The sequence below is a fragment of the Panthera uncia genome, chromosome D2 (assembly GCF_023721935.1).
Source record: "Panthera uncia isolate 11264 chromosome D2, Puncia_PCG_1.0, whole genome shotgun sequence".
Lineage (NCBI taxonomy): Eukaryota > Metazoa > Chordata > Mammalia > Carnivora > Felidae > Panthera > Panthera uncia.
The window spans coordinates 84,429,467-84,444,937 of NC_064818.1; the positions used below are offsets into that span (position 1 = coordinate 84,429,467).

Below are 15,471 nucleotides of genomic sequence, written 5' to 3' on the forward strand. Positions count from 1 at the left end.
CCCCCCCCCCCCCCCCTCCCCCCCCCGCCCCCCCCCCCCCCCCCCCAAGCCGGGACAAGCCCACCCCCCCCCCCCCCCCCCCCCCCGCCATCCAGGCACCTTGAGGACCAGGAGCCCACTGCGTGATGACCAAAGGCTGGACCACAGGAGCCTCTGGGGGTGGGGTGGGGTGGGAGTGTGGTTCCCGGGATAAAATGGGGGTTCAGGGTTGGGGGGAGGCTGAGGGAAACAGGGAGAAGCGAGGGGCCAGGGGGAGACGGAAGCCAGTGGTCCCCCCCCCCCCCCCCCCCCCCCCCCCCCCCCCGAGTGTGGGGAGCACCCCTCTGGTGGGTCACATAAACCGGCTCGATGGGGGACGGTGTCTCCAGACAGCAGACACCGACCTCGGGAAGTGCATGTTTCCCAGATGTCCCACCCACAGAGCAGTGAACGAGTCTCGGAATCTTTCCAAAATTTCCCGGGTTACGGAGACAGGAGTCAGCATGTCTGCAACACAAATTGAATGGGGACGAGACACAGGAGCTTGTCTCACACGTGGAACCCTGAGGGGCTACAGGCAGCAGCAGGCCCCGGTGTGACCGCGGCGTGGCCTTGGCGTGTCCCTTGGTGCGCACCTAGCGTGGCCCTCGTGTGGCTGTGGTGGACCTGGTGCGCACAGAGGGGGACATGGTGGAGTCGACATCTATCGCTTGTGGAAATGTCAACGCTCCTTCCCTTCCCTAAATCTCTCCTAAAGAGGTTTTGAAAACCAGCTTAGCAAAAGAAAAACCTCAAGGATCTAAACACTTAAAGCCACAGGGGACGGCACCAAGCCACGTTTTGGGCCCTGAGGGTCACCGGACCTCGCTTCAGGGGCTCATTCGTCGTACAACTGACGTCCTGACTTGGCTGTGATGGCCAGGAAGGGCCGCAGAGCACAGGTGCGCGTCCGGGCCCCAGGGCCCCACTCCCCCTGCGTGGTCGGGGTAACGGGAGGCGGCCGAGAGCAGAGGCCGCAGCGCTGAGCCCGCGCCACGCTGCGCCAGAGTCCACGGGGGGGCTGTGGCCTGTGTGTGCACGTCGAGGGCCCGTGAGAGGCACTTGCCTATGACCCGGGCCTCCTCGTAGGGGTCCACGATGACTGGGTCTGGGTTAAGGAGCAACAGCCCACAGGCTTGGGTGTCCCGGGCGGTGGGGCGGATAAAGGATACACTTGAAGTTGTCGGGGTCGACCACGATGCAGTCGGGGGGGATGAGCCGGGGCGCAGCGTCCTGCTCCACAGACAAGGGTCTTTAGGGGCCCCGTGGCCTGCAGGCGGACCCCGGGCTCCCCGGGCCCTCTGCCTGTGGCCGGCGAGGCCTCCTCTGCCCACCTTGTGTCCCTTCTTAGCTGGATTTCTCTTCCTGAACTGTCTGCCTTTGCCCTCCTTCTTCACGGCCCCGTCGGCTGCGGACAAGAAAAGAAGGTGTTTGGAGCCAGTAGAGGTGGAGGCACGAGGCAGTACGAACGCACTAAACGCCCCTGAACTGTTCACTTTAAGGGGGTTCATTTTACATTCTGTAAATTTCATCTCAATAAAAAAAAAAAACCCAAGAAGTAGTGACAACGATTGATTTTAATTTTTCTGAAGTTGTGAAAGCAGCAATTTCTCCCATGTAAAGGCTCGCGGGACTGGCAAAGGCCCGAGCCAGGAGACCTCGAGAAAGGAACAGTCACCAGAGAAGCCCCCGGCCCACCTGGCTGGACATTCACACACCACGCGGGGCACCCGCCAGTGTGCCTGCTGCAGCGGCCCTGTCGCGGGGCCGGACCCTGCTGGCTCCCTGCCTCCTGCACGGGCATTTCCACCTCACTGCTCTGCTGGCTTGTGGATTCTTTCGCAAGTTCTGGAAATAGTGACAGGTGACTTCCTCTCTGTCGGCCCTCATGTCTCTTATTCCTGTGGGTGCACTCACATTCCAGGAGGGAAGGGGCGCAAGAGCAGGGCTCTGGCCGCGTCCTGTGTGCTGTGCCATCAAGAAGGCGGCTTGCTGGGGACCCGGATGGACCCTCCGCCAGGGCGAGCGGTGTTCATTCCCAGCCGGTTTGCTAAGAATTTCTATTACGAATGCATTCATTTTAAGAAATGCTGTCTCTCTGCAGTGACTAAGATGCTTATTAAGTTCGTTTTCCCTTGGTCTAATTTAATGACGCTTATAACTTTCAAGGTCAGAATGGGTGATGAAAGTCATATTTTTCTCTCTTGTGCCGTTCTTGGCAGTTTGGAAGTGTGGGGCCAACAGAGGCTGGAGGGGTGGCCCTTTTTCCCAATTCTCAGGGAGATTTGTTAAGATTGACATCAGCTGTTTCTGGAAAGTCTACCCGGTCGGTTTCAACAGCAGATGTAGGTCCACTGATCTCCCCTCTTTGTTGGTTATGAGAGCACGCGGAGTTTTACTCCTTGAGTCCACGAGCTGTGTTTTCCAGGACTTGGCCTGCTTCGGCCGCGCGCTTGAACGTACTTCGTAAGGTCACTCGTAGCGTCGTCTTACCATCTTTCGGATCTCTGATGCATCTGTAGGGTCGGAGTCTCTTTTCACTCCTCACGTTGTGCATTTGTGCCCCATCCACATTTTTCTTGACCATTCTCACTGGGATGTGTCTATTTTACGAGTTTTTAAAAACTTTTGTCTCTTTGCTGATGTCTGCTCATGTGCTTGCGGCCCCCCCTCCTCTGCCTTGAGGATTTTGTGTTTTTGCTCCAAGTCCATAAATTCCACGCTCAACTTCCACACTTCCAGAGACTAGCGGTCCGGGGCCTTCCTGTGATCACTTCTCCTGAGTCCCACGAGATACGCAGGGGTGCGGTTTTAAATTTCCAAATGGGGATTCAAGAAAGCCACCTTTTGGTAGTGGTCTCCGTGCTGACCCCGCTGGCGTCGGCCAGCGTCTGGGATGGTTCCGGGTGCTGCTCCCCATATTTTGAGGCTATCAACCGTTGCCGCTGTGTGACGACCCCACCCCAGGGCGCCTCTGGCTGTGGAGCCTGTTCCACGTGGCAGTGGGCAGCTGTCCCTTCCGGTCACCCTGACGATCTCTTTCTGACGCGGGGTGTCCTTTGGCTTAGCCACGTGTCTTGTACACACGGCACCTGTGTGTGCAACGTCCTCTTGTCCACGCCGTCACTCAGTGGGCAGGCGTGTGGCCCGTTTGTGTATTTACTTACGATCTAGATGGAATAAGTCCCGTCGCCCCACTGTTTGGTTTGTGTTTGTCCCACTATCTGTGCGTGCTTCCCCGTCACCGGCTCTCGCAGCCCCACGGCTGCGTCATTTCTCTCGTTCGTCTTCCCTCTTCACCAGCGTGGACTCTATACGCCGATTCCCTTCTTCTGTGGTTGTCCGTAGACGTGTACTGGGAGCACTCACCACACAGAGAACCTGCCTCCAGCCTGGGCCGTTGGACACTTCTGCTTGTCACCCCTCGGCAAAGCGTTAGAAAGGCTCACCTCCCATTTAGCCAGTGTTTCTGTCACTCCACGGTGAGAACCGTTGCCGCTGTAACAAGTGACCACAATGGAGGGACTTAAAGCAACACACATGTGGTTCTCACACTTGTGCAGAGGAGTCCTTCTGGCGGACGATTTGCCCAGGACTGCTTCCTCCTGGGGCTGCGCACAACGGGCTCCACCTTGTCCAGCCTGGGCTCGGGCGCCGCCCCGTCCTTAGAGGCAGCAGCACGGCCTCCTCCCATCTGTCTGTGACCTCCTGCCTCCATCTTACAAGGGGCTGCTCTGCCTTGGACGCCGTTAAAATGCCGCCGGGGGGCTCATCAGTCTGACCGCCTTCCCTGGAGTCTCCGCTCCGCTTCTCATGTTGGGGGCTTCTGGAAACTTCTGGACACACGGGGTTACAGTCTTTGTCCGATTCTGGGGGGACACCGGCGGTCCCTGGTCCCAGGACTCCCCTCCCAGGGCTCGGGCCGTGGCGCATTGGGCCCCGCGTCCCCCGTGGCTCCCTCTCGGGGCTCAGGCTCCGTGCCCGCTCTCTGGCGTCGCAAAGCCGCTGTTCCCTCTACGTCGCCTTTCCCCTGCTTTCAGTTGGAAGGGCAGAGGTGGCCCTTGCCGCTCCATCCGGGATGCAGGTGAAGGTGCAAACTATTTGTTCTTAGCTTCCCTTCCTACTCACTGAAGTGCAGCATGTCTGCCGGGGACGGCACGGAGGGAGGGCCTTCCCATACCCGGCGCACCTGCGTGAAAGGCGCCCGCGGACAGGCCACGGTCAGCCGGAGTCCGCAGCTGCCCCCAGGCCGCGTCCCGGCCCCCGAACCTCCGGTCATCACCTTTCGCCACCTAGTCCGTGACTACCTCGTCACCGGCTGCTGGCTGCCATCCCTGCCTTTCAAACCCAAGCGTGCCAGGCCACGGCCGACGCTCAATGCCCCCTTCGGCGCGACTCACAGACGCCTGGCACACACCAGCGGTTCTGCAATACCTCGAACCCATGCGTGCCTAGAAAAGCGCTGCCACGGCCCATGATGACCGTCTGCCAGGAGTCCACGTGAAGGTAACCTAGTCCCATTTTGAAATTAACTGTGGCCCAGGACACCTCTCACCTGTCTCCTCTCGACGGAGGCGGCTCCACAGCATCTGCAGGGAAAACTCTCGGGCCACGGAGTCCACCCCTTCCTCAAACACGGAGAGACCTTCCAGCGGCAGCTCCAGAAGATGCCTGTCCGCAATGAGGATGGTGTCGTTCGCAGCCTCGGGCTCAGCTGTGGACAGGGCAGCACCAGCTACGGAGGCCGCAGGAGACGAGCTCCCGAGGACGCGCAGACCCCTGGGCGGGCCTGCCCGTCACCGCTGATGCCGATCGGCTGGAGACACAGGAAGAAGTCTGAGCTCGGCTCAGCCTGTGACGGGAGGGGGGCAGGGGGGCGGCAGGACGCGCGGGGGCGTCTGGGGGAAGGACGGCACAGCTGGGTCACGGCTCCGAGCCGGACGCAGCCTGGGTCACAGGATGGCCGGGCCTCCGCGGGTCTGAGGGCCTGCCTCCCGGAGCAGGTCCTGGAATCCACGACTCCTAACCAGGGAGCCACCTCTCAGAGGACGAAGCCTTGCACCTGTGATGTGGCAGCTTCTCCACGTGACCACGGAACCCTCGGAGGATCACGTGGGCCCTGCTTGGCCAGTTAGAGAAACCCTGTCCTTTCCGACAGGCGTAAATGGTAGTAAGGGTGAGGCCACTAGACCCCTCGGTCGAATTTACCGTACGCACGAAGGGAAACAAATCACTGCGGTGAGCGAGGGCTGCGTCTGGGGATCTCAAGTCCGAATCCCGGCGGACCAAGGTGACCGCGGGTGGGCCGACTCCGGCCCCTCAGCTGGAGCGGGAAGCACCACCCCCTGCCCCGCAGCCGCACGCACCCCCCACCCTCATCTGTCGTCCGGCTGCGGAGCCGCGAGTGCGTGCAGGTGGGTGCACGGTGGCAGCGCCGCGTGGGGAGGGGGCACCAGCGGGGCTTCCGGGTCAGAGCACCTGCTGGGTCAGAACACCCGAGGCGGGCGCGCTCCTTTCCCTCCCGCCCGATGACCCCGCGTGGGCCCCAGAAAAGGACACAGATGAAAATGCCTTCGAACAAGAGCGATGGATACGACCGCAGGTGCCGGGTGGGAGATGGACGCCTCGTGGTCACACTCCGCTCCGGCCGCGGGGCTGGGAGGGCGGCGCGAGCGCATTTCCCACGTTTTCAGGCCCATCGAGTGGGAAACCGGAGGGGCTGTCCTGACCGCGTGGAGACGACCGGGAAGCCCCCGGAGCTCAGGCGCTGGGCGCCCCCTCCCCAGGGGCGGCCAGACCAGCACGCGTCGTCCTTCACTCAGGAGCCAGCAGGTCCCTGTGCAGAAGCTGGTCGCGCCCTCGTGTCATCTGGGGCGCCCGCTCCCGAGGGTGACGGGCAGTATGCCACCACGCGGGCCACCAGCTCCCCCAGGAGGGGCGGGTCTGCGGGTGCAGGAAGCCCCCGCTCCGGGCTCTGGTACGTGGGGCGCACAGACCCCTGAGGGGACTTTCTCACGCCCTGTGGGCGCTCAGCACCCTGGGAGACCCTCAGGGGACGCCTATTTCTGACCCACCTGGGCTCCCCCAACCCAGCTTCCCCTCCGGCGCGCTCTCACTCACCCCGGGGCAGGGACACTTTCCTTTCCTTGTCTTTGTCCTTTGGTCTCCCTGAATCCGTGACGACGGTGGGCACCTGTGTTCTGGAGGCCAAAGGCACGTCCTCAGGTTTTTAAAAACACACGAAAATCACACGTACTAAGGACGTAAAGAACATCTCCCTGGACCGTTTCACATCAGGGCAGGGAGTGTCACTTTTGGGGGCCGGTCTCACGGAGATGGGGGCAGGGATAACTGGGCACAGACAGAAACAAAGGCGGCCCAAGGCCTCTGCCTTCCCTACCAAGAATAAGTCAAAGGGGTTCAGGACCCCGGGCCACGTGTCCCACTCCCACCCTGTACGGGCACCAGGCACTGCAAGGGCATGGGGCAGAGGGGACCTGAGTGGTGGGGATGTTCCCCCAGAAAAGATTTTCAGCAGAGTCGGGACTTTTTCCCTAAGTCAGAGGCCCCGAGTCGGGCATTCTGGATTTGAGGGGCCCTTTGACCTTTCCCGTCTGAATTCAGCACGGTCTGATTTAGGGCAGAGCAAAGCTCATCAACTTCACAGCAGAGACCCGAACCTCCACGTGGGAATGACGCCCACCCAGCCCACCGCCGGCCACTCAGCTCATGCTGGGCTTCGGGGAGGCTGGGGTCAGAGCTGGCTTGCAGGCTGAGCCCCCGTCCTGGCCAACCTGGCCCCCAGCCCCCTATTCCTGACCGCCCCCAGCACCTTCGGGCATCACTTCTGGGGACAGAGAGATGGTGATTCCCTTCCCTGTCCCGAGGAGAGTCCTGGACTTTGTGCTCGAAACCCGCCCCCACCCGGACCACGACATCTAGCTAGCACTGCCCTGTCCCCCCCCCCACCCCCCCACCCCGTGGCCTCCACCCTCGTGCCGGGAGCTGCTCAGACAGCAAACACTTCCGCAATCAGCCCGCGACAGGTACCTGGCCTCAGGGCTGCCGAGCACTGGAAACAGCGGCCTCAGGTACCCCTCCATGGATGCCAGGACTTCCCCAAACTTCCGCAGAGAGTGCCCTTCCCTCTCAGGAGGCGCGTTTTCCAATTCCTGACTCAGCCCAAACATCAGGCCGTGATCAGAAGCGTCTCAGGGGGCCTCATAAAATCCCAGCCCAGTTAGCGCACAGAGTGAGGAAGACACTGCAGGACCCGCCCTTCCAGAAAAAAGCTTGGCGGCCAGGGGCGCGGCTCAGCTGCACAGCAGGCTCCTTGTACCCCACCGGCCCGCCCCAGGCACCGGGCTCCACCGGACCCCAGACTCCTTGCCGGTCCCAGCCGCCTGCTCCTCTGGGGCCCGCCCTGGCGCCCCCAGCCCCACTGGTTCCTCTGCTCACATCATGGAGGCACCTGCACCAGGCTCGCTCGAGGAGTCGAAAAGCATCGGCCATCCTGCCGGGACCCCGACCTGGGCGTCCGGCAACGCCTGGGGTCCGGATGACCGTTGCCGCTCACCCAGCACCCCTCCTTCACCTCACTGCAGCCGGGCCGGGGTCCTGGTCCCACCCGCGTGACGGAGCAGCCCAGGCAGCTGGGCTCGGGGTCTCACCGTGCTTGAGTTCAGGGCCATGTCCTCATTGGTCACCTCCACCTGAGTCAGCTCCCGGAACTGCTGGGCATCGGCCAATAGGCAGGAGAAGGTGGCTGGGTTCACGGCCACCCGTGCCACCTTGCAGAAGCCTGTGGAGACCGACACTGCCGCTGTCCCCCCCCCCCCATAGTCCGAGGGGCCGAGGACAGACGGAGCGGGGGCTGTGCATGAACACTGGGAGTCGATACACACGGGCACTCATGGTGGCTGTCAGAGTGGGGGCTCAGGTGGGTGTCCCCCAGTCTACAGCCTTCCTTAGTTTTCAGTGAAACAGGAAGTGGAATTATGTGCCTGAGGTGTAAGGAAGAAAGGGGGAAGTAGTGATTCCTGGGAGAAGAGATTGTGGAGCCGAGTGAGGGCCACCCAGGGACTTTGAGCATCACCAGCCCCGAGGGCAGCCGAGGCTGGGGTCCGGCCCTGGGAAACACACGTCTCTGCCCGAGTTCCCGTCTCTCACGGGCTCAACGAGCCCCACCCAGCAAGCCTCCCCCCCCCTCCGGCCCCCCCCCCCCCCGGTGGAGAAAGGCAGGTCCACCTGCCCCCCTGCTGAGGACCGTGTTTGAGGACCGCCTCCTGCAACGGAACTCACCGCCCGCTTGGGGCATCTTCCCTTTGGCCGCAGGGACCGACCTGGGTCTCTCGTAGGCAGCGCCATACAGATGGGTCCTGTTGCCAGGACACGGGGCAGGGTCAGAGCCCAGCTCGTGGGGCCCTCGGGGAGCCCGTTCAGCGGACCACACACACTCTGGTGGGGCCCCCTCCCCACGAATGCCTTGGCCAAGTCAAGACACAGAATTGAAACAGACCCATCTGGGCACAGTCGTCGCCGTGAGCTGTCTGACTTCTCTCTGCTCGGCAGGTGCACGGGCATCGTGTCCCCCTGTCATGCCAGCCTGGTGGGACGCCGCACCCACCCCCTCTCAGCCTGGAGCACCTGCTGGCCTGTGTCTGTCCAGCCAGGGCCTTCGGTGCACCCATAACGTGCCCTGCATGGTGACAACCTCCCCCCCCCACCCCCAGTGACAGTGCCGTGTCCACGCTGCTCCGCTAGACTTCTTAACAGGGTGGCCAACGTCCCCAGAACAGGGACAAGAAGGACTTACCTGTCCCGCCCGTGCTGCAGAAAGAGAATCCGAAAAGTAGGAGGCATTTCATTCAGGTGGTTAAAATGCTGCTCAGTGACCCAGAGATTTTGCCAAGCCTGCGTGTGACAGACAGGAATCAACGGACCACGCCAGATGCTGGCACAGTCCCTGAGCTGTGCTCAGACGCTTTGTGCCAGGCCTCTGGCTGGGGTCTGCCCAGGCCGGCCTGGGGCGCGACCCCTGCAGGACTCGCGGCCGCCACAAGGGGGCAGAGGGCGCACGCGGACTTCACTGGGATCCACCCAGCTTGCACCCTCTTGGCCTGTGTCGCAAACTTGACCTGCCCTACACATGCAGGCGTAAGAACCCAAACAAGTAACAAACGGAAGATCCACCAGCAGCCTAGTGCCTTCCCTCTGTTCCTCCGCCCGGTCCCCTGAACGCCACAAGGCGTGGTCACACGCGTGCCCCTGCCCTCCGCGCACCCTGCTCCCAGGGCACCTGCTCCGAGGCGCATCTGGCTGGGGCGCGCACCCCGCCCCGAGCCCACCCCCTCACCCTCCCCGGCTCCGAGGCGCATCCCGCTCCGCAGCCGTCCCGAGGAACTGGCCCACAAGCACGGGTCCCCACTTGCTGCTGAAACCAGCCTCGGGGTGGCGAGCACCGACGGGTGTCTGCATTCATGTCCCAGCTACAGGCGGAGCAGGCACAAAGCAGAAGCATGACCCAGCCACACCCACCCGCCCAGAGGTGGAGCCAGGGCGTCTGGCGCGGAGCGCCCCCTGCTGGGGACCAGACTGGCTTCTTGGAGAGCGCAGTGAGCCCGCCAACAGCCTCTGTCCTCTCCCGGCAGTGGCAGTGGCAGTCCCGCTTGGGCCACCTGGGAAGCTGCGGGTCGGGCCCTGGGCATGTGCTCCCTGGGGACCCCCCGGGGGCATTCCACAGGGGTGCAGGCCAGGGACACAGGTGCAGCTGAGCACAGACCCCGACGCCAGAGGGGCTGCTGCGTGGATGCAGGCCCACCCCACCCGTGTGACCCGGGTCCTGCTGAACCTGTCCATTTTAGCGCCTCTGGGGGTCTGGCAGCATCTGAATGCAGGCCTCTTTGCATTCCGCTAATAACTAATGAAGTTGGGGGCCATTAAAAATGCCTATCGACTATTTGGGTATCTTTTGTGAAATTCCACTCTTGTCATTCTTTCCTGCGGGAGTGTCTTTTTCTCACTGACGGGAGCACATCCCCAGTACCACGGGATGTGAGCTCGGGGGCCTTTTCTCGGGCTCGCTTGTGTTTAGTTTGTATTAAAGTACACATGTGCTGCTATGCTAGTCTCGGGTGTACAATGTGGTGATTCGACACTTCGACGCAGCACCCAGGGCTCATCGCGACAGGTGCCCTCCTCGGTCCCGTCACTGGGATCTGCACCACGGTGCCCCTCGCCCCTCGGGGTCACCCTTGACATATGTTGGACGTTATGTGGATGGGTCCGTTTCCAGACTTTTCTTCTGTGCCACTGGTCATTGTCTCTGTATGTGTATATATTCCCCATGTGGCAATAACATGCTGATCGCGTCAACAACAAGGTCCTGATACCTTGTATAGCAAGTGGGCATTTCTGCACAAATTTTAGAATTGGATCGTCAGTTCTTAAAAAGGTAAACGCCTGCTGGGAGTCTGATGAGGCTTCTGTGGCAACTGCAGATTCATGGCCCATAGGACGCCTTCCTGGGGTGACTTGGCATTTAGGCTCACAAGGCCGCCCAGGAGAATCAGGACAGGTCGGTGCTGGGCACCCCTCTCTCTGGGAGCCATTCCCGGAGACTCCTGTCCGCCCAGTGACAGGTCAGGTACATGGGAATGAGCTCCACAGAGGGCGGGTGTGGGATCACCTGTCAAGTGGTTTTGGCTCATCGTCAACCACGGCCACTTTCTTAGAGAGCGATACTGACCACGAACTCGGGGGAACACAGCCAGAGTCAGCCCAAGGAGGAAAGCACACACACCTGTCCCTTTGTCCACAGAGAGCAGACGGTCGTCGGAACGGCACGGAGCCTTCCGCCCACACACAGCCCACCTCCTCTGTGCGCATCTTCTCGGATTTCTCTCAGATGGTTTGTAGTTTTCAGGGGAGAGGCCAGGGGTATCTCGTGTCCGATTTCCCCCAGGTACTGATTGTTTTGCTGCTACTGAAGACAGTGTCACTCAGGTATTTTCCTTTTCTGCTTGTTTGCACCTGGCACGAGGAGTGCAGCTGACGCTTCTCTAACGACCTGCGAAATGGGCGCATCGGGCTGGGCTCCCGGCCTCTGTGCTGACTGTTGTTCCTTCACCCCTCCTTTCACCTCTGGCCTCACTGGACGATGTGGAACAGAAGCGCTGACGGCCTCCGGGGCTCCGCCACTCCTGGCTGGAGAAAATCTTTCAACCCTTCAGCAGATAGGCTGAGGTTTGCTCGGGGTTTAAAGGACGTCCTTCATCAAGTTCTGTCAATATGGTGAATTACGTTCATGTTTTTAATATGAAGCCACGGGGAACGTGGCCGTTTGACGCTGACGCACGACCAGGATCTGGCTGGCCAGTGTCTCGTGTCTGCCGATGAGAGAGATTTTCCTTCCTTGTAGCACCACCACTAGGTTTCCAGTATGGAGACTTAGCAGACCTTAAAAGAAAGAGGAAGTATTCCTATTCTCTAGGAGCGTTGGGGAGGTTATCTGTACCTTCACCGTTTGGCAGAATTTACTGGTGAAGCCGACTGGGTCTGGGATTTTCTTTGTGGGGATGTTTTTAATAAAGGATTCAATTTCTTTAACAGCTAATAAATTATTCAGATTTTCTGTTCTGTCAGCTTGTACATTGTATTTTTTGAGAAATTTGTCTATTCCATCCCAATCGTCAAGATAACTGGAGTAAGGTTAAAGAGAATATTCCCTTACGAGCCTTGTGATGTCCAAAGGGTCTCTATGATGTCTTTCTGGTACTGGTATTGGAATCTTTCTGGGTTTTTTTTCCTTTTTTTTTTCTTTATTGGGTCTTCCTAAATGTTCATCAACTTTATCAAAATCTTCTCTTTGGAGCCCTTTGATCAGTGTTGGTTTCCTCTATTGTATGTTTGTTTTCAAATTTCGCTATTTCTGTTGCTGTATTTCTTATTTTTTATTTTCTATTTTTCTTAGGTGTTTTTGTTCCAGCCTCTAGAAATCGAAATCTTAGTTACCGTTTTTAAGATTTTTCTCCCTCTAGTCAAGGCTGTATTTTTCCTCTAAGCCCTGCTTTAGACAAGTCTCATAGGTTTTGACATGTAGTGTTTTCATTCTCTAACTCGGTTTAAAACACTTTCTAAATTTCATTGTGATTCCTTCTTTGACTAACCGATGATGATGCTCTCAAAGCAACGGTATCTTTCAGCTACATCATTTCTAATTCAATCTCACTGTGGTTGGAAAACAAATGGGAAGATCTCGCTCTGTTGGTGTGTTCAGCTTTGCCACGGCCCGGCTCTGGTCCCTTCTGGTACACGCTCCGTCCAGCCGTCCACGTGGCCGTGGGTCCTCCGCCAGACGTGGGCCTGTCCAGGGCTCCTCTATTCCTATCCCTTCTGCTTTGGGTATTTGAATCTCCGTCATCGTATGTGAAGGTTTAGGATTGTGATTCCCTGTTGACTGATTCCGGGTCACCCGGCTTTCATGTCAGTAGTAACTTCATGATGTAGATGCTCTCTCTCATCTTTTCCGCTCAATATTTCCGGGTCCTTGTGTGTAAAACGTACCCCTTTTAAGCAGCACGTAATTGGACGTTGTTTTTCTTTTCATCCACTCTGACAGTCTTGGTCTTCGGCTTGTTATACTTACTACGACCACAAACCCGTTGGGTTTCTGTCTACTTTGCTCTGCCTTTTTCCCACTGGGACCATATGCTTTTATACTCCCTCACCTCCCCCGCTCTTTCTGCCTGTCTCTGGGATAATAAAATACTATTATTTGATTTTTTCCTTTTTATTAACTTAGTCACACATTACTTTAGTGGTTACCCTGGGAACTAAGACATTCACCTTTGGCTCATTAGAGTCTAATAAAGATGTAACTTTACCTTTCCCAAGGAGTGACAGACCCTCGGCATCATCTAATCCTTCATCTAATCCTTCCTGCTCTTTGTTTTACTGTCTTGCCTATTAATTCCACAAAATAATTTCAGCTCCACAAGATGTTAGAATTACTGTCTTACACAGTCAAATTTTATTTCCTATCACTAAACGTTTGCCTTTGGAGTATTCTTGGTTCTCTCGTGTTTCTGGGGACTTACTTTTCCTGTCCGACACCTCCTCCTTGTTTCTTTTCTTGCAGGATACCTGCAAACTGCCTGGGTTTCTGTGCATCTGAGCGTGTCTCCACTGCACGTCGGCGGGCCGCGGTCTCCTCTGGCCTGTGTTCAGGGGCCTGTGGCTCCGGTCCCGCTGCCCTCGGGGCCTCCGTCCTGGGCACTTACCAGTTCCACGCGGATGGACGTGGTGTGGCTTCCTGTGTTTGTCCCGTGCAAGGTTGCTGGCGGTCCTCGTGGGCTTGGGGAAATTCGAAGCCATCGGGTCATGTCAGTATCGCCTTGGGGCCGCATTTCTCTCTCCCGGCTTCGGAGACTCCAGTTAGGAGTGCGCTTGGCCTACTGAGTTCCTCCCATGGCGCTCATCCCTGGTTCTGTCTTTTCAATTTCTCTCCTCTCTGGTTGACTGCCTTCTGCCGGTCCGTGTTCCCTGTGCTGTGCTCCCGCTCTCTGAAGAGGCCTCACGTGGGGGGTATCTCGCGGGGACTGGGGTCCCGGAGGCCACCTCCTCCCAGGATGGCCCTCATTTCCCAGGCGCCATGAGACCATGACGGATCTCATCACCTTCCACGAGCTTTCAGGCAAACTCCCCATGGCCCAGAATGTAGCCGCTGTCCCCAGGCGCGTCGTCAGGAGCCTGCCACATGTCCCAGAGGGCCGGCAGTGATGTGGGGACAGACAGGGACAGAGTCCCCTCTCGGGAGCTGGAGCTCAGCCTGCTCTCAGTGTGTCCACAGCTGGGCCTTTAAAGACAGCATTTGGTACCACTGACCTGGCTCCTGCTGTGGCCGCTGCGGTAGCCTGGCTGTGCTCTGCGCCCCACCCCCAGGTGCAGCCGACCCCTGAGTCTGTGACCAGATTCAGTGCAGGTCTCCCACAAGGATCCTCGAAACAGGAAGAGGAGGAGGAGTTGACACAACACCCGTGACAGAGATGGCCGCCTCGGACCCCATCCTATCACGGACCCCGTCCTGCCTCAGACCCTGTCCCCATGGACCCCATCCTGTCTTGGACCCCATCCCGCCTCGGACCCCGTCCCACCATGGACCCTGTCCTGTCTTGGAACCCGTCCCACCATGGACCCCATCCTGTCTTCGAACTTGATCCGCACGGACCCCGTCCCGCCTCGGACCCCGTCCCACCATGGACCCTGTTCCACTTTGGACCTCATCCCACCTTGGACTGGGTCTTGTCTTGGACCGAGCTCCTGCGCCCCCTGCGTCTGGCTCTGTCCTCAGCCCTGCACATGCACTGATGTACATGGTCCCTCAGGTTTCCTCTGAAATTAGCGCTGGGTCACCATCACCCCAGCCACAGTGACACACACGGACGTGTCCTCCAAAGGTGGGCAGCTGGGCTGTGGGGAGCGGCCTGCCTGTGGACCGGCCTGCGGTCCCTGCACCTCCTGGGGCCTGCAGTGCTCCTCAGGAGGAGGGAGGCTTTCCAGCACGGGGGCTAAGGCCCTGGCTCTCAGCAGGGGGCAGTTCTGGGGACAGTTTGGGGTGTCCCGACTGGAGGGGGAGCTACTGGCATCTGGTGGGAAGAGACCAGGGGCGCCCCTCAACTTCCCATGGAGCACAGGACGCCTCACCGCAAGCAAGACAGGGGACGGAGGGAGACAGGAAGCCGTGGAGGGAGGGAACGAGGTCAGACCCACACAGGTGCACAGAAGCAACAGGGAAGGAGGGGAGAGGGACCAGCCAGGGGGCTCCAGGCCGCTTCCCGACTTGCTAGGTTTTCACCGAGTCCCGCTCCTTCAAATACCCCTCTTCACAGCTGCTCGTCCCAGCACGAGGAGGTGGGGTGACTGCAGCGTTCCACGGCGGCTGAAGGAGGACCCTCGGGGGCCCTGTCGCTCCCGCCCTCTGCCGCGGGCCTGGGATGTAGGGTCACCGAGGCGGCGGGCCCTCATCCCCACGAGGCCCTCGAGGAACGGGAGGTCACAGAGGATGAGTGGCACCCCAGAACCGCGCGCCAACAAGAGGGGAGCCAGGATTTGGACCCGGCCCGAATCCTCCCCAGTCGGGCTGGCCACAGCAGAGCGACGCAGCACAGCTGTGAGAACGGGGACGGCTCGGGGGGCTCGCTCACCTTGGAAACGACCGCCAGCCTCTGCCTCACGCTCGCGAACAAGTTGGTGGACGTCCTCCCCTTCCGCTTCAGCTGGTGCTCCAGCCGCAGCAGGGCCGCCAGCTGTGAGCTGCTGGTGTCGTCCGTGGCCGTGAACAGCACGTCCCGCATCATCTCTGAGGCCGAGCAGCTCTGAACCAGACAGGAGGGGCCCGGGGGCCTGAGCCCTGCCCTGGGCCGGTGGCGCCCACGCGCGAGGGTGGACGGGGCT

At 59.6% G+C, this 15,471-nt stretch overlaps 1 protein-coding gene across 2 annotated transcripts in view; it reads right to left on the reverse strand.

Moving 5' to 3' along the window:
- The window catches only part of CFAP46 (cilia and flagella associated protein 46), a 96,236-nt gene that overhangs the window by 4,937 nt on the left and 75,828 nt on the right, over window positions 1-15,471 (reverse strand). Inside the window, exons 44-54 of one of the 2 annotated variants that reach the window (XM_049645925.1) lie at window positions 15,222-15,392; window positions 8,834-8,931; window positions 8,320-8,396; window positions 7,689-7,819; window positions 7,069-7,190; window positions 6,139-6,218; window positions 4,574-4,732; window positions 1,353-1,426; window positions 1,191-1,251; window positions 1,085-1,120; window positions 384-486 (exon numbers count right to left, since the gene is read on the reverse strand). In XM_049645925.1, the coding sequence (XP_049501882.1) occupies window positions 384-486; window positions 1,085-1,120; window positions 1,191-1,251; window positions 1,353-1,426; window positions 4,574-4,732; window positions 6,139-6,218; window positions 7,069-7,190; window positions 7,689-7,819; window positions 8,320-8,396; window positions 8,834-8,931; window positions 15,222-15,392 (1,112 nt within the window). The other variant, XM_049645924.1, reaches the window with a different exon arrangement.